Source organism: Ammospiza caudacuta, chromosome 1 (genome assembly GCF_027887145.1).
Source record: "Ammospiza caudacuta isolate bAmmCau1 chromosome 1, bAmmCau1.pri, whole genome shotgun sequence".
Lineage (NCBI taxonomy): Eukaryota > Metazoa > Chordata > Aves > Passeriformes > Passerellidae > Ammospiza > Ammospiza caudacuta.
The window spans coordinates 54293233-54318367 of record NC_080593.1 but is presented as its reverse complement, the minus strand read 5'-3'; the positions used below and the strand labels follow the sequence as shown (position 1 = coordinate 54318367).

The window sequence follows — 25135 nt, the reverse complement described above, 5'->3', positions numbered from 1 at the left end:
ATAAAAAATGTCTTCAGACTCTAGTTTAGGACTTCTAAAACAGGTATCCATTAAATTGCATAAAAGTCATAGAATCATCAAGCTTGAAAGAGACCTTTAAGACCATGAAGTCCAGTTGTCAACCTAGAACTACCACTACAACCCCTAAACCACTAAATCACATGATTCAGATCAGCCACCTCTTAGATGTCTCCAGGGATGGTGACTTCGCCCTGGGCAACCTATTCCAATGCTGGACCACCCTGACACTGAAATTTTTTTTCCTGGTAGCTGAATCTCCCCTATCTCAGCTTAAGGCCATTTCATCTGTAAATTATACATTATAGTCCTCTCACTGCAGGTCCAGGAGAAGAGACCAGACCTCACCACAACCTCCTTTCAGACATGTTTTCCAGACCTTTCACAAGCCTTGTTGCCCTTCACTGGCCACACTCCAGCACCTCAATGTCCTTTGTAAAGTGAGACACCCAGAACTGAACACAGTACTTGAGGTGTGGCCTCACTAGTGCTGAGTACAGGGGTGATCTCTGCCCTGGCCCTGCTGGCCTCACTGTCCTTCATACAGGCCAGGATCCATTGATCTTTTTGGCCACCTGGGCACACTGCTGGCTCATACTGAGCACCCCCAGGCCCCTTCCTGCTGAACAGCTCTTGAGCCACTCCTCTCCAAGCTTGTAGGGCTGCATGGTTGTAGGCCTACCTGAATGCAGGACCCAGCACTTCCCTTTTGTCCTCATCATGTCCTCAGCCTGTCCCCATTTCCCTGCAGAGCCTTCCTACTCTTGAGCAGATCAACACCCCCACCCAGCCAGTGTTTTCTGAAAATTCACTGAGGGTGCCCTGAATCCCCAGGTCTGGATCATCAAAAAAGATGTTAAACAGGGACCAGCCCCAAAACAGAGCCCTGGGGAACACCACCAGTGACCCATCACCAGGTGGATTTAGTTCCATTCACCATAGCACTCCAAGCCTGGCCATCCAGACAGGTTTTTATTAACTGAGGTGTTCACCCATCTAGGAGGATGCTGTGGGAAACTCTGTCAAATGCTTTACTGAAGTCTAGACAGAGTACATCTGCTGCCTTTCCCTCATCTACTCAGTGGGTCACTTGTTCATAGAATCGGATCAGATTGGTCAAGCAGGACCTGCCTTTCATAAGTCCATGTTGGCTGGGCTTGATCCCCTGATTGTCCTGCATGTGCCATGTAATGGCACTCAGGATGATCTCTTCCGTAAACTTGGTTGGAACTGAGGTCAGGCTGTAGTTCCCTGAATCATCCTTCAGCTACATGCTTTAGATTTGCTAATTTCCAGTCAGCTGGGACTTCTCCAGTTAACAAGGATTGATGTTAGAGGATTCAGAGTGGTTTAACAAGTTCTTTTCCTTCCCTCGCTACCTTGTGAAGGTAAAGATCAATGTGGATATAAATGTGGAGGTGGATTAATGTGACCATAAATGTGAGTGTCTAGTCAGAGTTCAGTTATTTGTAAAAATTCATTGCTTTGCTTTGAATGAGTTTGGTAGTACTAGATTTCTCTAATAAATAGATTTGAAGTTATTTTTATTCTAGTTTCCTCTGTGATAAATAATTTTTGGTTTTTTGTGATACGACTTAAATATTTTTGTAGATTGATTAAAGAATAAATTCCTTCGTCAGAGTATAATTTACAATGTTGCTGCTTCTTAAAAAGCATTATGTAGAAGTGCTGTATTTTGACTCCAGACTCATTGGTAATAGTCAAGTCAAACAGAACTTTGGACCACATTTCTCTGGCTTGCATGCTGTGTAACAGCTTAGTAAATGAACTACATCTGCAATGTGAACGGCATTAAAATGCTCAAAAGAACTTTATGGCCATTGCTTAATACTGCAGAGGCACAGAAATTATAATATTGTAAAGCATCGTATTTCAAACATTTCATTCAATTGCATAGATTTGTTTCTTGTGACATCCCTGTAGTGCATTAGCATCATTAAATAATGGACAATGAATGGAGATTTTCAGCCGTTGTTGTTCTGCCGAGGTAATACTGTGGTGAATGGGAGATTTCACTGTGATAACAGGCAGACAACATTTGCACATTTCTCGCACAACCAAATAGGCATGACTTCTTTCTTTACGACCCTCCCTATATATCAAATGAAGTCTAAAAATCTACCTGTTTGCACTGCTTCAGAGCAAGCTATTGAAATTACTGTTGTATTTTATTTTTTTAATTTGTTCACTACAGATAAGATGAAAATGACCATGTCAGTAGACACACACCTAAGTTTCTTTTTTTCATGCAAGTATTAATGCTGATAAATGTAGAGAACAAAAAGATGAGTGATGTAAATGGTTAGACATATGCATATTTTCATTGTAAATGGCACTGTTCCTATCATAAGATCAAAAGTGAAAAGTGCATGTTTTGGATGTTGAGAGCTTTCCATGAAAAAGACATCTCTATTACTGATTAAATAAAAAAATAGTATCCTTCACAAAGCATGTATTAAATCCAGTTTGGAGCCTCTGGATATTACACAACTGCAAACAAGAACAAAAATTGCTATAGTTATTCTGATGCCTGTCTTCACAGTTAATTAAATTTTATATGAGCAAAATCTGTTTGTCTTTATCATATTTTTATGCTTTCTTGTTTCCATTCTCAGTCGTCAAATATAGCTATTATTTTTAAATTAGAAAAGAATAATTTAGGTTGGAAAAGAACTTTTAAGATCATCTAGTAATTCAGCACTGCCAAGTCCAACACTAAAGCATGTCCTTAAGTGCCACATCTTTTAAATACTCCCAGATATAGCCCCACTTCCCTGGTCTGCTTGTTCCAATGGCTGACAAATTTTTCTGTGAAAATCTTTTTCTTATTATCTAATCTAAACCTCCTGGGTTTAGAGGCCTTTTCCTCAAGTCCTATCACTTGTTGCCTGGGAGAAGAGACTGGCTCCCTCACTTCACTACAGCCTCCTTTCAAGAAGTTGTAGAGAGCAGTAAGAGTCATGTCTGAGCCTCCTTTTCTCCAGTCTGAGCAATTCAAGCTCCCACAGTGCTTCTTATAAGACTTGTGCTCCACATCCTTCACCAGCCTCACTGCCCTTCTCTTCAGCACCTTAACATCTTTTTGGTAATGAGGGGCTCAAAACTGAACACAGGATTTGAGGCTGCACCAGATCTGATTATAAAGCACTGCCTTGGTCCTGTTGGCCACACTGTTCCTTGTTGGAATCCATAAGGTTAGAGGATTTTTAAGAAATGGTTAGAAGAAGTATGTAGGCCTTAGATTGGAGTTTTGTTAGCATTGCAGAAAAGTTTCCCATGCAAGCAGAAAAGTTTCCCATGCAAGCAGAAAATTTCCCAAGCAGTAGACGTGGCAAACAACAATAGGCCTCTGTAGAATTGGCTTTAGGATGGCAACAAGGTTATTTAATGTATATCTTTAGAGGTTAGCATGAATAGAACTTTGTCTCTTATGAAATAGTCTTTGTTTTAGCTACGATTACGTATGTTTTATAAGATTGGATAGAATGCTTGTCAATACATGTTTTCTGTGTCTGATTAGCTGAATTCTAGACTGAGATGATTTTATGTATTTCTGTACCAGCCCTGCTGGAGGAGACATTTTGGTGTGGATCAGTGAGCTGTCATGTCTCCATTTTGTATTTTGAGACTGATGTGCTGGAAATAAAAGCAAAAATCTCTTCACTGGTCTGGTTACAATGTTATCCACATTTGGATATTTTGTGGTGGCCTAGTGGGTTCCTTTTTAAGACATGGGTTCCTGACACAATTGGACTTATATCTTCCCTTCCCCCGCATTCCTGATACAGGCCCAGATGCCATTGTCCTTCTTGGCCACCTGGGCACACACACTGGCTCATGTTCAACTGTCAACCAGCACCTCCAGGTCCTTTTCTGATGTGCAGGATCCAGCACTTCTTGTGGAACCTCATACCAGTGACTTTGGCCCATTGATCCAACCTGTTCAGGTCCCTCTGCAGAGCCTTCCTACCCTCCAGCAGATCAACACTGCCGCCCAGCTTGGCATTGTCTGCAAACTGACTGAGGGTGCATTGGGTTCCCTTGCCCAGTGTGTTGTTAAAGATGTCAGACAGAACTGGACCAAACACTGAGCCCTGCAGAGCTAGTGACCTGCTGGATGTGGCACCACTCACCACCCCTCTCTAGGCCCAGCCATCCAGCAAGTTTTTTTAACCAGCGAAGAGTGCACCCATCCAAACCATGAGCAGAAGAAGACTGTGAGAAAATGTCAAAGGCTTTACTAAAGTCCAGATAAACAGCCACAGCTCATCCACTTAGTGAGTTACCTTGCCATAGAGGATCAGGTTGGTCAAGTAGGACCTGCCTTTCATATACCTATACTGGCTGGGCCTGATCCCCTGTCGGGCACGTGCAACATGACGATCCTATGCCTGAACCTTTAGGTGTTCCTTCCTGTAGAATTTGCAGTCTTCCTAGATTCCTTTGTCCTACAGGACTTCTTTTCAAGGGACTCTCCCAACCAATCTCCTAAACAGGCCAAAGTCTTCCCTCTGGAGTTCCAAAGTAACAGTCCTCTCCTTTGTTCTGCAACAATTAAAAATTCTATCATTTCATGGTTGCTATGCTCAAGACAGCCTTCCACTCCCACCCAGAATTTCCTCTGTGTTCACAAACAACAGGTCCAAGGGCTCTTTCCCTAGCTGGCTCTCACCAAGTGCATCAAGAGGTCATCTTCCACACACTCCTGACTCCTGGACTATTGCCTATTTGTTGTGTTGTATTTTCAAGACATCTAGTGTGCTGAAGTCCTTCATGAGAGAAGGGATAGCAATTGTGAGACTTCTGCCAGCTGGTCATAGAGTATTCCATCTTCCCTTTATTCTGGTTGAGTTGTCTGTAAGACTGCCACCAGGATATCTGCCCTGTTAGCCTTCTTGATTCTTACCCATGAATGCTCAACCCCATCCTCACCATCATTTAACTTTAGAAAATCAAGACACAAAATGTGTTACAGGGTTAGAGAAACCTGTATACAATGTAGCAGAATAAACTTTTTTGTCAGTTAAATTTTTACTGGACTTGGTAAAGCTGTGTGAAATACAGAACACAATGCATTTAACATTTCAATGCATATATAGTCTTTCTTCAGAGAGAATAAAGTCTTAAGAAAATAATTGTAGAAATTTATGGCTAAAGTTGTCTGATATGTCTGTTATCAACATCTGATTTCATTTGTTAGAACACTGCCAAAGTTTTAACTGGTTTGGCTGATTTTTCCATGTCATGAAAAAGAAAAGAGATTTGTTTTCAAAGTAACTTTAAAAATGATTCATCGTTTTCCAGGCTCATGTTATGGGAAAATCCACTGATAGGCTTTCTTGTTTTTTTCCTTTTTTTCCTTTATGAGAAACCCAGTGCCTTCAGTTTTTGGATTTTGCACCGAGTTACAGACTAACTTTGGAGGTCTTGGTATTTTTAGCCTTAATGCTCTCCTTAATATTTTTTTTTTTTAATGTAACAGGTTCCTTAATGATGTTCCTTTGTAATTATGAAGCTGAAGTAGAATCTTTCTTTATGCTTTCAGGAAAAAAAAAAAAGACTAGTATTTTATAATAATCAAGAAAATGAAATTTATTATTCCTTTTAGAATGTGTTTTTCTTCAACTGGAGCTCATTTAAAGAAATATTTTTGGTTTCCTTTTTCTCTTTTATACTAGTGCTGTCTAATAGCTTCTATGGTCAGGATTTTTTGATCCTCCTCCTAAAATTCATCTGATTGTGTAGAAGTTTATTTTTTTGGTTTGTTTGCTTGATTGCCTGTTTAATTGGTGAGATAGGAGTCCATTTAACATGTACTTACTCTTGAAACATACTTTGAAATTACAAGTACTACATCTGTTAGTTGCATCAATCTTTGCTATTGTTAATGCAAATTGAATCTTGATCAGGAGCTGATCTCCATGCTATGGGAAGCATCCATTTGGTCTTTTATGAGCTCTAAATGGCTCATTAAAAGTAATTTGTAAATCAGTTCTTTTTTTGTTGTTTCATTTCTCTGAAAGTAGCAGTTCTCTGCAATGCAAAAAAGAAGATGTCTCAGTTTCTCTATGTAGTCTAAACTTTTTTTTTGATAAAGCAAAAGATGTTATCAGACATCATTTTCAGGCAAAAAAAGTATTTATACAACTGTGTACCTTAAAGTCTGTTTGCTCTTTTTATCTAACTTAACCTCTGAGAATTCATATTCTAGATAACATATTGAAATACATTATCTCTTATTTTGTTATTGCGTGGTTTGGGGGTTTTTATTGTTTCTGGTTCAATTAACACCTTTTAGCACATCTTTTGTGTGACTGTGATTTGCTGTGTGCTATTGGTCAGGTGGCTAACTTGAATCAGCAAATCCCCCACGCTGCATGTGATTGCTGGCATGGATTTGTATACCTGCCTAAGTGTCTGGTTGGAAGGTACAAGAACAGGACACTATAGGAGACCTGTATTAAAATTCTAGGTATTTGTCATTAAAGATTTGATTTTATCTTAACAACATTATAGTTGTGGCAAGGATTATGCCATTTATGGATACTTCAATGCCAGGAGTTTTCTTGTGTGAATGGTGAATTCATGATAATTTCCTGGAGTTTTTCATTAAGAGGTATTGGTGTCACTGAGTAGAAAACACTTTTTACTGGAGCACAGTGTTCATAACATGACCACAGACATTTTTCAAAAATTGTCTTTAATAGTGTTAAGCCTTGGCCTGTGTGATAGTAGTTTTACTTTTTTTAGTTAACTTTTGCAGGCCAGACCTGCTGCTTTGGTGCAGTGACACGACGGATGAAGCAGTGGAATCTTGCTCCTTTGTGGGCAGTGGCTTTGTTGCATGCATGCAGGTGGGAATGTCTGCCCTGCCTAGAGGTGTATGCCACTCTTGAACTGATTTTTAGCTTCTGCAGATCTCTCAGCTTCAGGCTAGATGGGCGGCCCTTACAAGCCTGAATGTAAGGTGATGCTTGTTGGTAGTACCTGGGAATGCTGTGGTTTCCTGCTGGACCCCTGCATGATGGGCTGCCTTGAATTGTGGCAGCTCTCTTGCCTCTGCACAAGGCTGTGGTTTCTGCTGCCCAGTTAATTCTTGAAGGAGTTTGAAACACAATTCCTGTGTAAAAGCTGATAGAACACCACCGTGCATTGTGGTGTCGTGCCTTGTCCGGAAACAGTTGGGTCAATGCTTAGGAATTGCATAATTAGCTGGAAGAGTGGGGGTTGCCTGGTAGAGATAGAGGTTTTGGGTTTTGATGTTGGGTTTTGAGGTTTTTGGATAATGCAAAAATGACTCAAGGAGCAGGAGCTGAGAGTCACTTGATGCACACGTACATGGAAACAGCTTCCATAAGGGCAATAGGGAATAACCGCAAAAGTAAAATTAGTCAAACTTAAATGTTACTAGTGTCAAAATACTTCTTAGGGAAAATATTAACCTGTAAAATCAGTCATTAGGTAAATATTAGCATAGGATCAGTGATTTTAAGAGACCTTTTATAGTGTGCACCAAATGTGGATTGTGGTCTTATGTTCACAGTTTTCGCATGTAAAATTTTTTTTAATATGTCACCAGAAGTATGGAAAAGGTATATATGGAAGATTATTGGCCTCTGTGCAACAGAAGGCCATGAAATTTTCTAGAATGATTTTTTTCCTACAAAGCTGTAAATTAATAATTGTGTTACTACTTCTGTAGCATAGCATGAAATGTTACCTATGCCAGTGCAATAAGTCTACATGCTTGCTTGCAAACAAAGAATGAGACAGTAATAAATTAACTTGGCTTAGAGTCAAAGCATTGTTAAGGTTTGTGGCAAGACAGCAGACACAAAATTGGAGGGAGAAGAAAGTAAAGAATATAATTAAAATGTTATTTTCTTTTTCCAGTTACCTGTCTTCTTTTGTTATTCATTTACACTTGTTGAAATTGCATGGAAATGATTGATTGACTCAGCGAACTCATTGTAATAAATTATGTTTGATGTGCTATCTTGAAAAAAAATATTTTGAAATTCTGTCTCTTTTCTTTGTCTGCTGACCTTGTGGCTTTTAATATCTTGTTTCCCATCTGTCTGATTTCATCATAATCTGAGCATAACTTTACAGACCTTAATGCAGCTCTCTTTTTGTTCTGATTTAAGTAAGTCTGTTACACAAATATGGGATTTGGCCATCAACAGTAACATTAGAAAGGAATGTTGAAGTATGTGTTCCCTTTACTGATGTGAAATAAAGAAACACTTATCTGTAGATATTTGATAATGCATATTTACAATGCATAGATCTGTCTCTACAAGCAAATGAATACAGAGATGTCTGTATCATTGCATTACATCTGCTTTAATGTTGTAAGTTCAAAGATTACTTTTGAGGATTATTTCTTAATTAAAGGAGAAGAGAAGTGGGTCTATAAGGTTTCAGGAAAGCAGTTTTAAGTATAGATTTTAAAAATACTTAGCTGACTATGTCATACAGATGTACCCAAACTCCAGTTTTAGAGATTGATTGTATTATAGATGTTTCTACTGCAAGAAGTGTCTCTATCAGTGATGTCCTGAGTCTTGAATTACTGGGGAGTTTGGAGAAATAGACTTACATTCTCACAAACAGTTTTTTCTAAAGGATATAACATCTATAAAAATGTTCATCTGGGATATCTTGTAGTTCAGCAGTTTGCTTAACAGCTGTAAGATATAGGTAGATCAATTCTTCATGTTCTTTATTAATTACATAAATTGTATATGCTGAAAGGTTTTTTTGGACAGTGCTTTTTTACTGGGACTAAATCTTTGGAAAGGCCAAAGATAATCAACTGAGCCAGAAAGAGAGGAAAGGGAAAGAGAGGTAGAGGAAAGTTTCATAGGACAGTAGAAATAGAATCGTCTTCAAGTTTGCTGAACTTGTCAGAAAGTTATGATGAATGTGGCAAAAGGCCACAGAGTTTACTCAACAGTGTCTTTTCATATAAAACACAAAACATTGATATAATTACTTTATTTTGGTCTATATAAGCTTATTTGTTTGCTGATGATACTATGGCTACTGCTAATAATTAATTTTGTCTGGGTAATTTGGCTGTGAATAAGGTACTCAAATCAGAGAAGGAAGTCAGAGGAAGCCAAAATAATTTTCTTTCATGATTTATTGAAAAAAAAAAAAAAGCAAACCAGTTTTATAGGCTACATAGGCATATGCATTCAAGCAAGTGGTCAGTACATTGATTGAAATGGAATTATTCTTCACACTAAGTACCAAGTTGAACTGAGACCTTGATATAGTCCTAGCAACTGTTAGTTCCAACATTGCCATCTTTACTAAGCGCTGACTTCCCTGGCATTTTTGGTCTCTTGCTATTGAAACAAGCATGAAGCAGATGCTTTACGGTCAAATGTCAATATCTAGTGAGCATTATGTTTTAATCCCTTTTTTCCTTTTCCTGTACTGTGAACAAATGCTTTGGAGAAATCTAGATATGTGTTTTTTTTCCATTACTGAAAATATTACATTCATCTCATCCAGGAAGCTGAAGAAATTTGTAACACTGTGTTAAGAAGGTATATTTTTAGGGGTAAAAGTTTTTTTGTGAAGAATTCTGTTTATGAGATTCCAATCCCTAATTCTATAGCATAGAATGTAGAAACAAATGAATAGCATGAAATCTTGGCTCAATTGCATTCAATATCAATATTTTGGGATTTCTGTTTCACTAGGTTTTAATTCACTATGTCCTTCCCAGAGTTAAGTTTGATATGGCATTGCCTGTATGGAAATTGTGGAAAGTTAAATGCATATTATTCCTGGTCTTTAGAAGTAAAAGCTAGTTGTAATGGAAGCATCTCACTTCACTCAGTGAAATTTGTGTGTAATGTGTCAGCTGTGTAGTGTTGCAAATACAGAAGAATATGTAATGAATAATATTTCATCCTCACTGCAGAGCCATTTGCTGTGGTAGAGAAAGTATCACTATGGAGTATGACCCCAAAGGGAAAAATGGCAGGAATGATGGGTCAAAGCTGCGTGTTACTTATAAACAACACACTCTTGTAACTCATTAACTCTCTCTATAATCATGCTGTTTCTTTCTATATTCCTGAGAAAAGTTGCAGACTAGGAAAAAAATTTTTCTTAGGTACTTCCAGTACCATTTCCTTAACTACTGAGATTTTCCTGGGGACCAAAGAACACACATGGTTCAACATTTTAGCTAAATGAAGTGACACTGGGCTATAAACAACTGGATCTGTAAATCCAGCTACAAAATGTTTTCCAAAAATACTCAGGAATAAAGAATTTATTTCTAGTTAGTATATATGAATATAATTTTTTGTCAGTAGTTAGACCCTTATTTGCTATGTATTTTCTTAGGTTTTTTTTCTGCTGTACTAAATTGCTCCATGCATGATTTACAGTTAAATATTTTCTTTAAATGTGACAGTGGCACATTCATATTTTCTTTTCAGAATATATAGAGAAAGAACAAGAAAATGAAATAGCTGTTGATTCCTGAGAATTCTGATATAATTCACATATTGGAATATGAATGTGGACTCTGAATTAATTCTGTGTTTTGTTGTAGACTAGACTGATTAGAGGGTACAAAATGGTATAAACAGTTTGATCATCAAAGCAAAATTTCTTTGATCTAATGGGAGAAATATGGAGAAAATAATATTTTTGGAAAAAATTGTCTACATGGTCTACTGTTGAGGAAAGCACTTGCACTTACTGGTGCAGCTAGTTAACAGAATAAAAAAATGCATTGTGTCTGATGAATGAGTGATAACCTTCCATGGTAACTGTAATGCTCTATTGTGTTACTTGGCTTCAGATATCATCAAACACTGTATTCCCTCCAAGAATAAAGAATAAGGAATCTGCCATGGATTATAACAGAACTACTGATTTTCATGCATTACTGCATCACAGATTTTCATTTGTTTTTCCTAAGACATAATCATACTTACAATATATATATTTATACTCTCACATTCTGGTTCCTAAGTTAGTATGCTGTATTTTCTTCAAAGTTAATACTTTTCCAGCTATGTCTGACTAATAACTTGCTAAATCTCTCCTTATCTTCTAATGACAGATGATTTATCAAGGCCCATGACTTAATTAATATTACAGAACCTGTGGGGAGCTGAAGAATTCAGAAATATTTTCCATAGCTTGGACATGTAAAATGAGAAGCATAGGAGAAAATGAAAAGATAATCTTGTAACTGAGGAAAAAGTCTTTGTGATTTAAGCATGGGATTGAGGTTCAGGAAATGGTGAGTTCTATCCCACAAATCCATCATGCTTCCCACTAGACTTCAGACAAGACACTGCTGCAGCTGACTATTCTGCAAAATGTTTAGGGTAACACTCTCTTATCTCTCAGGATAGTTTAATGCTACATATGTCCAGTGTTACTGGTGTTATAGGGAACATATTAATTTTTGAGTTTATGGAGTTTTCTTAAATAAGCACTTCTGTGATATAGCTGTAGCCTGAGTTTTTCTCATAGTAAAAACTTATACAAAGTATATATTGTCTAAAGGATGCTTTTGTGACATTAATATGTTAACTTATGTATCTAAAGCAGATAGAAAGACATATCAGAGAAATTGTCAATGAAGTTCCAGCTTTCCTGAATACTATACTTTTTTTCCATTTCCAGGTTGCATGTCTCACTCATGTAGCAGCGAATTACCTTAATTGCAAAATTGAAGCAAAACGCTGGGGTACTGCTCATGGGAGTATTGTTCCATATCAGGTAAGCAGAAAGCATTAGGTTTTCTTCCCTTGGAATTCATTATTTTGTGTATTATGAGATTGAGAATTGACTTTTCCCATGACCTGTAGTCTGTAATGTGTCTGTGCAGAGGCATGACAAGGTTCTGTTGTTCATTGTCATTTCTGCATTTCGCATATTTCTTCATCAGCAGTAGATTAGTAACAGAACACTGAAATAGATCAAAGGTGTTTGCTGAAACTGGATGACTTTAAAGCTGACATGATGACTTGATTGGTTTTCATCTAACAGAGAAACCTTTTTTAAGGGTTACCTGCCTTCCATTCCATACCAGTTATAAACCGAGATCTTTCAATTTTGTCCCTCTGAATGTTGGTAGTTTTATCTTGTGAGCCTACAAGAGCAGTCTAAATGACAAAGATAATCTGGCAGTGCTACATATTTGTAATTTTCTATTGATTTTGCTACTAATCACTTCTTCAATGAGAGAACAGGTTGATAAAAGGAATTAAACAGAACTCAGATCTCCTCAGCAGAATTCATACTCTGCTACATCTAATGAAGGGTTGACATTCCTTAAAATAACATGACCTTCATCATATAAACAAACACAGGAAAAAAAAAATCTCACTGCAAGTTTTATCTTACTTTTGACCAGTGCGGTAAACTCTTTTAGTAAACAAAAAATTGTGTTCTTTTCTAGCTCTTCATTTTGTGTTCTTAGATGGAGATCGTGTCTTACGGAAACTTGAGCATATATTTAACTAAGAAAAATCTCTTCTTTATTTCATATTTTTTGGCATTTCTTAGCAAGTGGTCCTGTTTGTATCTAGCTGGCAAAGCCTGTATTTTTTAATTTATGTCCAGAGTCCTTTAAGTCTTGAGAGGGGCAGTTTCCAGCATTTACTTGGGAGAACTGCAGCTAAACACTGCTGAGTATCTTTACCCTCTCCTTTCTTTTTACAGGAGGAGAGGGAAATTTAGTGTATAGTCTTCCCAGTGGTGAAGATCATGATGATCGTAACTGAAAGATTAGCTCCCTGTGGCCATAAAATCTGAAGCAAAAATTTTCTACTATTATGCAGAACTCTTTCCCTAGTTAGTAAAAGCCAGACCTCCTCAGGTCTAAAACCAAAATGAGCTGGTTTTGCAAGGACTAAGTCTGCTTCATCTAGGAGACTTTTTCCAATACTTGTACTACTGCACAATCAACTTGTTATGCGTTGGCTACAACAGATGGCAAATTGTCTCAGAACAATGGGGAGCTATTGTGGCTCTTTCTGCAAGAATTATTCCTGCAGTATTTTTGTCTCCAGTGCTACAGGTGTAGCAGTATGGGTGAGTTTTCCAGAACCAGCTCTCATGACCCAGTGTAACCAGGTATTTACACTCCGCTGTGTTTCTGTCATGCGACCTTTTGGTGCAAGCCTTTTGAACTTTAGTATGTTGAAAGTATAAAACAGATCTGAAGTATCTGAAGTTTGTATAAGCAAACCCAAAAACCTGACTAAACAAAGCATTTTATCTTCATCATGTGGCAGTTGGCTGCATAACTGAAACTTGTATTCTTTTATGTCCTTTTGGCCTTTGTTTTTCCACAGTCAAAATGAAAAGCATACATTGAGTATCCTTTGTTTCTTTTTTCATAGACAGCTCTTTAGGTCTAGGAGATAGTTTTAGCTGTTTTTTGATTCAATCTTGATCAGTCATTGTGAAAGTAAAATTTTTTTTGAAAAATATCTGAATAAAATTATGGTTCCTATGTTTCTGTGCACTGTTTCTGTAGTAGGTACTAGAAATATTACCTCAATATTATAAACAAATTTTATCTAATTTTCTTGTTCATAAACCAATGATTCGGGTGGATTTTTTATGGATGGAGTTGTTTGTGTATGTGCTTATGGCCTAACATTGCATCAGCTACTATCGTTGCAATTCTGATTGTAACCATAAGAATATTTTGCGTTTTAGAGGATTTTTTTTTCCCTTTACTAACCCAAGCTATACTTAGATTGCAAAGTTCTTCATAAACTTGACTTAACCCTCACTGTTGCTATTGTACTGGCTTTACAGTTTCTCATACAGCTCATTTGTAATATTGCAATTTGTAATATAGAACAGATCTCTGATACTTGACTTTCATTCCTTATTCTACTTACTGAATATGCTTGCTAAGCTAATGACTTACACTAGTCTTTACAATTTTTTCCAAGATATTTTATGCAAGTGAACTACAGTTTGTTCAAATAATGAAAAGCACATTTCAGAAATTTGTATTTCTATATATTTCAGAAAAATTAGGTAGTGGCAAACATGTCCTTTATTTTGTTTTCTTTTTCTGTATTTTAAGTGTTTATACAGGTAATAAGTTATGAAGTGACACAGAACATGCAGTCCTGTAAAAAGTGTTAGGTTATGTTAAATCATGGAGGATTGGGCAAAGATGAGATCCTTTTAGAGATATTAAAAAGGCAAAATCAAAGTAACTTACATCATTTTTCAGTGTGAGAGATGTCTGATCAGAGTTACACTAGAGCACTGACCAAAATAATAAAAAGCCCCGTTAGAAGCATCCTAAAAATGTACACAAAAAGTACTTTTTTTGCTTTCAATTGTTACAATAAGTGTTCTATATTGAATGCTATGGTAGCTTTTATTTTATTGAGCCTCACCCGAATAAGTTTGTTCAAGATATCTTTGCAAATGGCTCTGGTTTTTTCTATTTACAAGGTCAAATTTACCTTTGACTGTATCTCTGTCATTTCACTGAATTTTGCTATTGCTTCTTGATTGAAATACTACCAGCATAATTTGTCCCTGAATGTGTTCTCTAGATTGACCTTTATTACTTTTCTTTGCATTTAAAAATATAAAAATTAAGCATTAAGGGGAAGATGGGTTTTCTCCTTCCTGAAACTTTTATCATCTTTGGAAATCTGTTCCTGGTCTGGTCTGAGATGTTAAGTTTGGTGTGCAAGGGTTTTCATATTCTTCAGGTTTTTCTCATTTGTTGTCAATGTGCTGACTATGTGACATGATCATCTGAAATGTCTGAGTTTTCAGTTCTTTGTGTTCATTACCAGAAGCCAAAGAAAAAGATGTGAATGTCTTTTGAGTATGTAATGTCTCCCAGGGTTCCTGTAAAACTAACTGTAAAGGTTTACCACAGATTTTCAATGGAAGTGAAATTTGCAATGTGCCACAAAGATGAAGTACCCTAGATTCCTATCAGCCAAAATCAGGAATAATTTTTTGAGTCCTGAAACCTTAACAAGAAATTACCTCCTTTGAGGAGATCTGCTGTTTAATCAGAGCAATGTAGCTTGAATAGGTCACTCCAGTGATAGTTAATGGAATCAGAATCCAGTTTGCTTGGTTTCAAGTGTTAAAACACAAACCTTGAGTTCTGGGCTGTATCTTAAATATAATTAGTACAATTAAAAAAAAAAACAAACAGTTTCTATAATGAGACACCTTGTTTAGCAACATCTGCTCCATGATTATCCAGAGGAAATCAAGACTTCAAAACATCCGGGTTAAATAATTGTGCTGAAAACTGAAGTTCTTACTGTCTTTCACTTGGGGTGATAAGGTCTTCCCTCATTCTAGTGGTTTCAGTAATGTAGCTCTCTGAGACCTGGACATTCACATTTTCATTTTTCAATTGATCCACTTGGAATTCATTCTCCCGAGAAAATCTAAGTGGAATGTTTACAAGATGTTTGATGTGGCAGCTTGTCACCCTGCCATCAGATACCCTGGGCAACTGAGCAGAGGCAAACTTTCAGCAAAAGGTGTAGAGCTGTTTCCTCTCAGGCCATAATGATGGAAGCCTATTTAGAAAATTGAGAAAACAAGTTCTTGCAGATATCTACTGAATATGATTTTATTTTTGTTCTGGATTTTAAGACTGACAGGGTTTTCTCAAGTATAGTTCATTTTATTTTCAGAACGTTCAAAGGGCACCACCATTCTAAATGGAAGTTAAAAACATGAGACAGTAAAGAAATTATTTTAACCAATTACCTTTTCTGTTGACTGACCTATGCACTTTAATAAATCATCAGACCTAACACTAATGGTTTGTTGTTACAAACTCACTTAGATTCTTTAAATATCAGCTTCTGCTTGTGCTAAGCATAAAAATTCCTTCATATGAGGAAATTATCTTGGTGTCAAAGTCAGTTAAATGTTATGAAAACCAAAGTATAAGCTCACAAGGAAGTGAAGGGTATGAGGTATTAAGAAGGTGAGCGCATTCTTAGATAAAATATCTCTGCATTACTTTTATCATCTGCATCTCATACTTTTGGGTCATAGAATTTCATACTGTCTAGGAGTCTTACAAAGAAAATCCCACACATGTCACTTGTGTCTCATCACAGGAACAGAGAAATTCGATTATTGACCCGATTCATCTGGCAGAGGTGGTTTTCACACAAAGGCACAATGTGCACCAATTTTTCTAACTCAGCTCTAGAGAATCTCTCAGAACTTCAGTCTCCTTTATTTTTTCTTTCAGTGAAGAGGACAGCAGAATAATGTCAATCATTTAGAAATTTCAAACTGCTTATTCCATCCAAGAATGGTGATATGTACTCATTTTCTTGTCTGCCTTTATGTGGTTTTATTGGATACTTCTGCAGTTAATGACTCTTGGAATCAAAAGCAACAAAGAATAGAACTTTTATTATTTGCAAAGTTTTGTTTTGTACATGAGACTCTCCTTAAATAAATTCAAAATGGAAGAAAATCTTTCTGCTCCATATTAGCCCAGTCTAGGAGAAGATGGGACTTATGCACAGGAAATAAAGTAAAATGCAGATATTTTTTGTGGAGGGTGAAGTTTTAAATTCAGGCAATGCAAGATGACCCTTCTTACTCTGTGAGTGTTATCTATATAATACTCATCTGGACTACTTAGACTGCCTTGGGGCTCCATTTTCCTATATTATTCTTCCAAGCAGTGAAGCATAATACCAATAAACATGAAAATCAAATGTATTCACAGACCAGCTGACTAGAAACTGTGTTCTCAAGCTATTATATTATCCACGTAGTGTGATGAAAACATGTTTTATCACACTACATGGATAATATTTCCAAAGAACAGTTGGTCATCCTCACAATCAATGTCTTTACTCATATGAGAAGTGCCCAATACTTTAGTGGCCTTGATCTACTTACCTATAGGTTGTTTTTTAACTCTCTCCTTCCTTATATCTTTATCTTACAAGTCACAAGAAAGACTGAAACCAGAAAAACTTGTGTCATAATGGATTCTGTAAAACAAGAAAACAGGAATATAATTTGCAGGACTTTTCCCCTTTCTTTCTTTCTTTTTGAACAATTTTCTATTTGTAGCTTTCTTTACTAGATTTTTTTTCAGATGTTTCCTACTATAGTATGATGACATTAAAAACTGTACCCTCTTCACAGATGATTTGGTCTTACTGTGAATATAGAGGAGTTGGCACTCTGCTTGGTAAGAAGTGCTGGAGTATGGATTCTTTTTCCTTGCCATTTTAGCAATTGAAAAAGTATAGTAATCATCTGTGGCAATCTCTGTAGAAAGCTCATAAATGATGAGTAATTAATTCTAGTTATTCAAACCTGACAACATTATACTGATAATTTTGTGGGGATTTTCCTTCAGTGAGTTGTCAAGCCTCTCCCCTGGCAGAGCAGTTGTCTGGAAATCAGTCCAGTAGATTTGCCTTGGGCAGTTTTAGATATGTTCTCAGTGTATGATATGAGATGTAGTTATTAATTCATTCATATATATCCCCCCTTGTCAGAAACAGCACTTTAAAGAAGCTGAGCTTGTATGCACACAGACAGCTTCTACCGGTACAAAGAGAATTTTCAGATTGAAATAAAATGCATTTTTAATTGAAAACATGACACTGTTTTCTTTTTCTGAAGGAAATCCCCCTGCACCTTTTAATTTTAAGCAATGTCTGCAAGGTATTTTTTAATGTCACTTATACTTTGAATTTTCAAAACAGGCATGGGTAATCACAATTATTGTTATGGAAAGATAGTTGACAACAGAGACAATCTCATTTTTTATCTCCTTCTGGGAAATGTCACAGGCTATTCTTGTATAGGTACTTGAATATGTGTTTGTACTGACATATTTATTTCCACTCATTTAAATTGAATGTACATTAAGATTATTCACCTGTCACTTGTCCATAGATGCATGAGAAAAACTCTAATTAAACTAGGATAGGAATACAAGTATACTAATTTATACTCATTTTCAATGTCATTTGGTGGACATTTGTCTTCTATGTATACTGTTAATTGTTTCTTCCACATTTGCCCATTGCTGGGGTGAGGGATCTAGTTGGCATTTACAGCAAACATGTTACAAGGCTACTGAATATTACAGAATTGTATATTCATGTCAAATTTAGTTCTTTGGAACAGCAGTTTAACAGAGCCCTGATCAGTAGAGGGCTCTTCACATTGTAGCTGGTTGGAAAGCGATGAAAGCAGGATCTGTGGGATTGACTGCAGCTGGATCACTGCTTTCTTCTAATCTTCTAATTTATTGGATCCAAGGCAGAAGAGTGAACTTTGCTTTTCCTTTTCTTAACATGTTTTATAGTCACTGTATTATTATACAATTCAGCCACTCATGAGCTGAAACATATTTGAACAGTCTGAAAGAAAACTCAGAAATCTGTGTATCAGCATTGCTCAATGACTTCTGACATAATTGTCCTGCATAAAAATAATAATAATAATAAAAAAAATATATGTGCATGTACATGAATAGGTGCTTGTGCTGCTTATTTTTACCATCTGAAGCTTCTGTCAGTATTGGTGGGGAAAAGTTGATTGTTATGGAAAGGTATGTCCACTAGATGTCATTCATGTAATCTAGTTTTTGTTGTAGCATTTATTTCTGAAGAGCCATGAAGGATGGTGGATACAAATTACCAACATTACTAGCTGTTTTTCTATATGCAGTGCTTCTGACTTTATATATGTGTGGCATGTTACAAAATAATATTAGGATCCTCTCTGTGATGGGTTTGACACATAATTTAGTCTAGAACTCCCATCTTTGCCTATTTTTGCTTAGAATAGCATTCATTGTTGCGTGAGTAGGTGTGTTATATAAGAGTAGCCAGGTGAGCTGCATGTAGTTGGTAACTCTCCACAAGGAGAGACATGAGTATAGATGTCAGGGCATTATGCCCCAAAGGAAAACAAAAATATCATGTGATTAATAAAATTCCACCCCAAATGTGATCTTTTCTAAGCTCTATATATCTAAAACAGCAGTTCTTTAGAAAAGTGTGTATCTTGTTAGGAAAGGGAACTTGAATTTCAGAAACTTACACAAGTGGATTTATATACTAACATATCTTTGCCACATAACGATGCCTAAATATCTGAGGGACTTAAATTAGAATCACTTTAAACTACCTTAAATAAAGTACCCTGTATGTGAACAGGTCAGAAGTGCATCTGAGTATTCAGTTGGGTGATAGGATCTGTACTGAGTGATATCAGCAAAGAGTTCTTTCACCCCCTGCCTCCCTCCACCCATCTTTGTAGAGCAGCATGTGCTAGTAACTGCTAGACAGCTTCTGGGGAGCCACATCCATGCTCTCATTGAAGAGCAACTGCTGCAACATTGGCCTGTGCTCTTTCCCACTTCCAGCTTGGAGCAGCTACAGTGAAACTGGAAGCTGGAGATCACAGCTTCCCCCAACCTCCCTTTGCCCTTCCATATGGAATAAAGAATTTCTCTGCCCTGTGTAGTCAGCCAGAGGGCAAGATGGGGAAGTGATAATCCTCTTGGAATGAGCACTTGCATGAAAAATGATAAATGCTACTTTGCATGGGGATTAACACTTGCTTATGAACTTGCTTTTAATAGAGTGATGCTTCTCTTTCAGCGATGTGAAGGTTCATTGTACTCATAGACCTGATTAAGAAACACTGTTCAGCCAAAAGGGAACCATCTGCCACCAGAAACATAAAGCTGTTCAAAACTGTTTCACTCTTTTGCATATTGTTCTCAAGAATGTAAACCACTTACTTTCACACAGCATTTACTTCCCTAAAGAAGGGCTTGTTCCCCACATCTCATCACAACATTCTTCTTTCTCCCAGCATGAGAATTGCATTTCTGCTCACATTTAATGCATATGTTCGAAGTCTGTGCTTTATCTCCATGAAACTCTGAAACAGGACTTTCCAGAGGTAGTCTAATGAATGGAGTTGCTATATAAACTACATCTATTTTCATTTCTTTGATGGAAGACTTTGCATTATGCATTGAGGATGTTCACAGAGCGGGTCAATCTGTCAATAGAGTTTGTGAAGCTTGTTTGGTATCTCTAGATATGTTTGATATTAAGCACTGCTTGATAGAGTTTTGGTGCACAACCTGATTGCTACTTTGCAAGATGACCCCTTCTTTTCACAGTGAGATGACATTTCATCAAACCTGGTTATGAAGTTAATTTCCAAGCACTGATGCCTGCAAATAAATTTCATATGGGCTATACCGTTTTCTTGAAAATTATTGCTTTACTGCTACAATAAGTTTACTGCTACAATAAGTGACTCCATAGGAATCACAACTGTGGTACTCCAGTACACTGCCACTCCTGAGAATTTAATGGGAAGGGTGGTGAGAGGTCTTCTGTTCTATTTTCAAAAATCACTTATGAACTTAAGAAGTATCAGTCCTGTTGTCTTTCCAAAGTATTTGGGATTTAAATGCTAAATCTAGTTATGTACATATGCTTTAACTATGCAATATTTTAAAATGTTGTTTCTCATGCCTTTTGTTACATTCAATCATACATATAATGTTGCATGATGCTAACACAGGTATTTTTAATTATTAATTATTTAATGCTTTCACTAATAAAATTTGATGGAAAAAACCCCTTCAAATTGTAATCTAAGGCTTCTTCTATTATTAAGCCACTATTATTACCAAAATTGTTTTGATTTCTTTACTTTTTAATAAGTAGTAATTCTGTTGTATTGAGAGGGATTAGGGTGAAGGTGAGAGAAAAAACTTTTTAAAAGTAGTTATCTGTTTTGACAAAATCATACTTCCTGACCATCGCCTAAAACATGCAGTACTCACTGTATGGAATTTACTCTTCTAATACAAATTAAGCTAGAGAAATTGATCTTACATCTGTATCCCCAAGGGAATCTCAACTAGTTTTATCCAGTCTACACCTTCACCTTCGTTCACTTATATCTAGGATAGTTTTGACAGATGTTTTGTCCAATTTCTATTCACCAGAAGTTTTGCAATACATGCTACAGTCTTGTTTATGTAGATTTTCATGCCCACTGCGAGGAGTAAAAGAAGTAACTCTATTTTCAATAAGGAAGATAGAACCTGAATTTAGTGATAGGCTTTTGGTTATAAGTTAGTGATGTGTTATGGCAGTTGATCGAAATGTTGTGTCTAGCAAGTCTTAACATATGTAAATATATGTACATCTACAGTGTTCTTATTCCTAGATTATGTTAAGTCAGTTCATTCATGTTTCCCCCAAGGCTATATTTTTTAAACTTCTTGTATCTTTTTGATTTTATCTCTGATATGATTTCCACTTTGATCACCTCTTCAAGTGGTGTGTCCAGATCCACCAATTGTCTTAAGTGGATTCTACATGTTTTTGAGTAACACGAAGAACTTTCACATGTGGTTAAGGCACCCAAGAATAACTTGCTTTAAGTTTTTAACAGCAACATGTTGTAATGTCTCCTTCATCTAAGGCGTTCTGTTGCCAGGGCAGGAGAACAGCATATGGTTCCACGCCTAAACTTTGCCGATTGCTCAGCTGCAGCTTCCTTTTGTTTTACTGTTAAAAGGTTATTGGGCTTCCTTTGTCTGTATTCCATATTTTTTGTTTTGTTTCACTGTAGATCATTTTGCACAATAGTTGTTAGTTATCAGGTACACTGATGACTCCAAGTCCAGTGAAGCCTGCAGAAATGAGGTTAATCTGTTGGAGTGACCTCTAAGTCTGAGGTAACAGAAGCCAAATGAATTGCTTGACTGTGATCTGGGTTTATGTCAGCTACAGCAAGTTGAGGGTACGCAAATTTTGTATGAGGATGTCCCTATGTGGTTTGGTGAACTTTTTAATTTTTGGCATATTAGTTTTACATCATTAGTCATCTGTCTCTTCCTGGGTGTTTCTAGGTAGATGAAACTAGAGATTTCAAAAAGTTCTAGCAGTATGGAAGACCCAACTTGTGTTTCATATTTTGTATTTTATATTTTCTATATTTTTTGTTTTAGAAAGCTACCACAATAAAGAGTGGAAGTTAAATTGTTTTAGTGGAAAGGCTGTTCTTTTCTAGAAAAAAATAAAAAGCAGACAAAAGGTTATCCTTTAATTTGCTGTCAGTTAGTATTAGTTGTTCTTCATGTGGAAGGGCCATAATAAACAAATAGGAAGTTGATGTGACTTCCTTCAAGTAGAGAAACATTAGCTGAATCTAGGTAACAGTTAAATCCTAACATAAAGACAAGAAATATAGAATACTACAAATACCAATGTATGATCATGTCTCTTCTCATCAGGGACATGTTTTAACCTTGTCAAATTTATTTTTGGCATATGTGGTTATGGTAGTGTCTAGAGAGTTTTGACCATGAATAATAGTTGTGACAATGCAACAAAGGCTTTTGTAGTATACACAAGTTATTGACTTAGCTCGCTGGGGCAGAGACTGCATTTTAATTTGGCTTGAGGCTTAGAACAATGGATCCTGAGTCTTATTTTAGTGCTTTCACAAAACCAAGAATAATTTTTTCCTCTTTTGTGTACAAGTGTAAAGTATTTTATTTGAGGATGTAGTATAGGACTGAATGTCTTGAAGTAATTTTATGATTTCACTTTTTTGTACCTGATGTTACCCATTTTTACATGCTCAGTTGACATTCACCATTTTGTCGAAATTGGGAGATAAATAGGAAGTATAAATGGCCATCACATGACTGCTGAAATTAGGAAATAATCTGAGATTAGTTTAATACCTACAGTGTTTACAGATGTATTAAATCCATGAATGATGAGGAAGGCCGTGGACAGCAATAATATGCATATTTGTATTAACAGTCTGATCAGGTAGCTCATTTAAGAGAATGTTATTAGTGAAACCTCTTAGCACTCCTGCATAATTATGCTGTCTTTTTACTGTTAACTTTTCAAGCCCCTTGGAGATTCTTAAGTAGTTTATTTCCTGCCATTTAACAGTTTTGAGTAATAATGATGATGAGAAAACAGTTAAATAGTTTCTTTTTTCAAGTACCAGGTGCTGAAAGCAACTGAGAATGTCAGTGGTTTTTATAGTGGTTTCCTGTACAACTTGTGCAAGCTTCCTCGAGCTTGAGTCGTATAAGCCTTTGTCAGATTAAAAAAGATAAAATAAATGATTTGTAGTCAAGACATTGGACTGAAACTAAGAAATTTAGTTCTGTTTGCTTGCAAAATAGCTGTTTTATTTCTGTTTTGGGTGTTCCGACTTCATTTAATGTGACACTAATTTTTGGGAGAGTGCTCCCAATCCATTTTTAATACAAGGTAGAGCAGTTTCTTGAAATCACATGTTCCAGATTACAGAAAGTAACAGAATGGTAGTTATTTCCAGAATTTGTGCTGCTTTTTTTAAAATCACATTTCTGTCTATGTTTTGAGGTTTGATTGCTGTCTTTGGGATTTGAGTAGGGCACTTTTGCATGCCCCTGCTTCAACTTTTAAAGAGCTGACCTGTTCCTTCTACTTTTCTCCTCTTTGGTCTCTATTTAAATAGTAGGCTGTTCATAAGATGTTGAAAAGAGATGATTTGTGTCTTGCAGGCTGTGACTGCATGGCATTGAACAATGCAATGTACAGGAGCTAGTTCCAATGCTGCAAGCAGGGAACAATCATAAACAGTCTTGGATGGGGCTATCTTTTCTCTATGTAAAATAATCTTAAAAAATATTGCTTTACAAAGATATTTGCCTGACTTATTCTGGGACTTCACAACCCCTCAGGCAGTTAATTATAGTGCTTCACTATTTATTATCTCAGTGGCACACAAGGCAATATGCTAGGAATATTCGGATCAGATATTAAGAAAATATTTTTAATAGAGAGGACACATTCTTTCCTCTTTTTCAATAGTCCTCTAGATCTTATAGGCTGGTATGTTTCAGACTTCTCTAGGCTAAATGTTGCCAGCTTGCTCAGTCTTTCCCCTTGGATGACATGTTCTAGAATTTACAGTTAATCTCTGACCTTTCCTTTTGGAACACAACACTTTTGTGGCACCCAGAACCAAATGCAGTACGTTACTCCAGTTCCAGTTGCATCATCTTGAAGTACAAGAGAAAGAATATTTTGTGAATCTTGTGGGTTCTGCTGATGATCTAAAATTCCGCTTTAATATTACCTTGCTGTTGCAAAGGAGCCTTTGTTAACTCATACTCAGTTTGTGAAACACGTGGATTCTGGATCCTTTTCTCTTGCATACGAATTACCCATGTCAATGAATTACTCATGCCTAATTGTAGAATCTCCCAGCTGATTTTCATTCTTGAATTTTACCTTCTGCTTTCAGATTTCATCTCCCAGTTAGCTACAAACATTTTCAGTTCTATCTAGTCAGCCTAGTACTTGCAGTTCCTTCTAGTTTTGTGGATCTTCAAGGTTGATGTATGTCCTTTGCTCTCTCCATATCTGTGTTTTTAATGAGAATATTGAAATGATCCATGAGTAGTTGATAGTATTTTTCCAGATTGACAAAGAGTTCATAACCCTTTTGGGTTGATATCCAACCAGTTGATAATTTGTTTTCTCGTGTGGTCTTACTTAAATTGTACTGCCCTTCCCTGTAGACTGGTGTGCAGAGACAGACACCTTAGTCAATGTATATGAACTTTGGAAGACAATTTTGGTTGTTTCCCTTCCTCTGGCTGTTTGGGGGTGAATGTACATGTGTCCTTCGAGAGGGAAGTGCTGACATATAATTTGCTTGATTTTATTACTTTTTAAATTCAATCACTCTGCACATTTCTAATCTTTAGTATCTCTCTTCTGTCCCCAGTTTGATAGTGTGTAGCTTCCTTGGACTCAACTGCAAGGATTCTAGAAAAAATACCTTAGCAAGTGCTTCAGCAGAGTGCTTGAAAACACTGTTTTCAGAAGTATGCTCTCAACACAGCATTTTCATAATCGAGCTCAAATTTCATTGTATTTTGCCATGTTGGTGTGCTACTGTACCCTTGCTAATGAATTCCCTAAGTATATGTTTGTGTAGTGCAGAATAGAGTCATAGGTGTCCTTTTAATGCAAATACC

General features: G+C 36.5%; 1 protein-coding gene across 1 annotated transcript in view; it reads left to right on the top strand.

Annotated features, from left to right (window-relative positions):
* SUGCT (succinyl-CoA:glutarate-CoA transferase) overlaps positions 1 to 25135 on the top strand; it is a 311211-nt gene that overhangs the window by 52455 nt on the left and 233621 nt on the right. The window contains exon 9 of the mRNA XM_058812181.1: positions 11710 to 11805. Coding sequence (XP_058668164.1) covers positions 11710 to 11805 — 96 coding nt within the window. The remainder of the gene's footprint in view (positions 1 to 11709; positions 11806 to 25135) is intronic.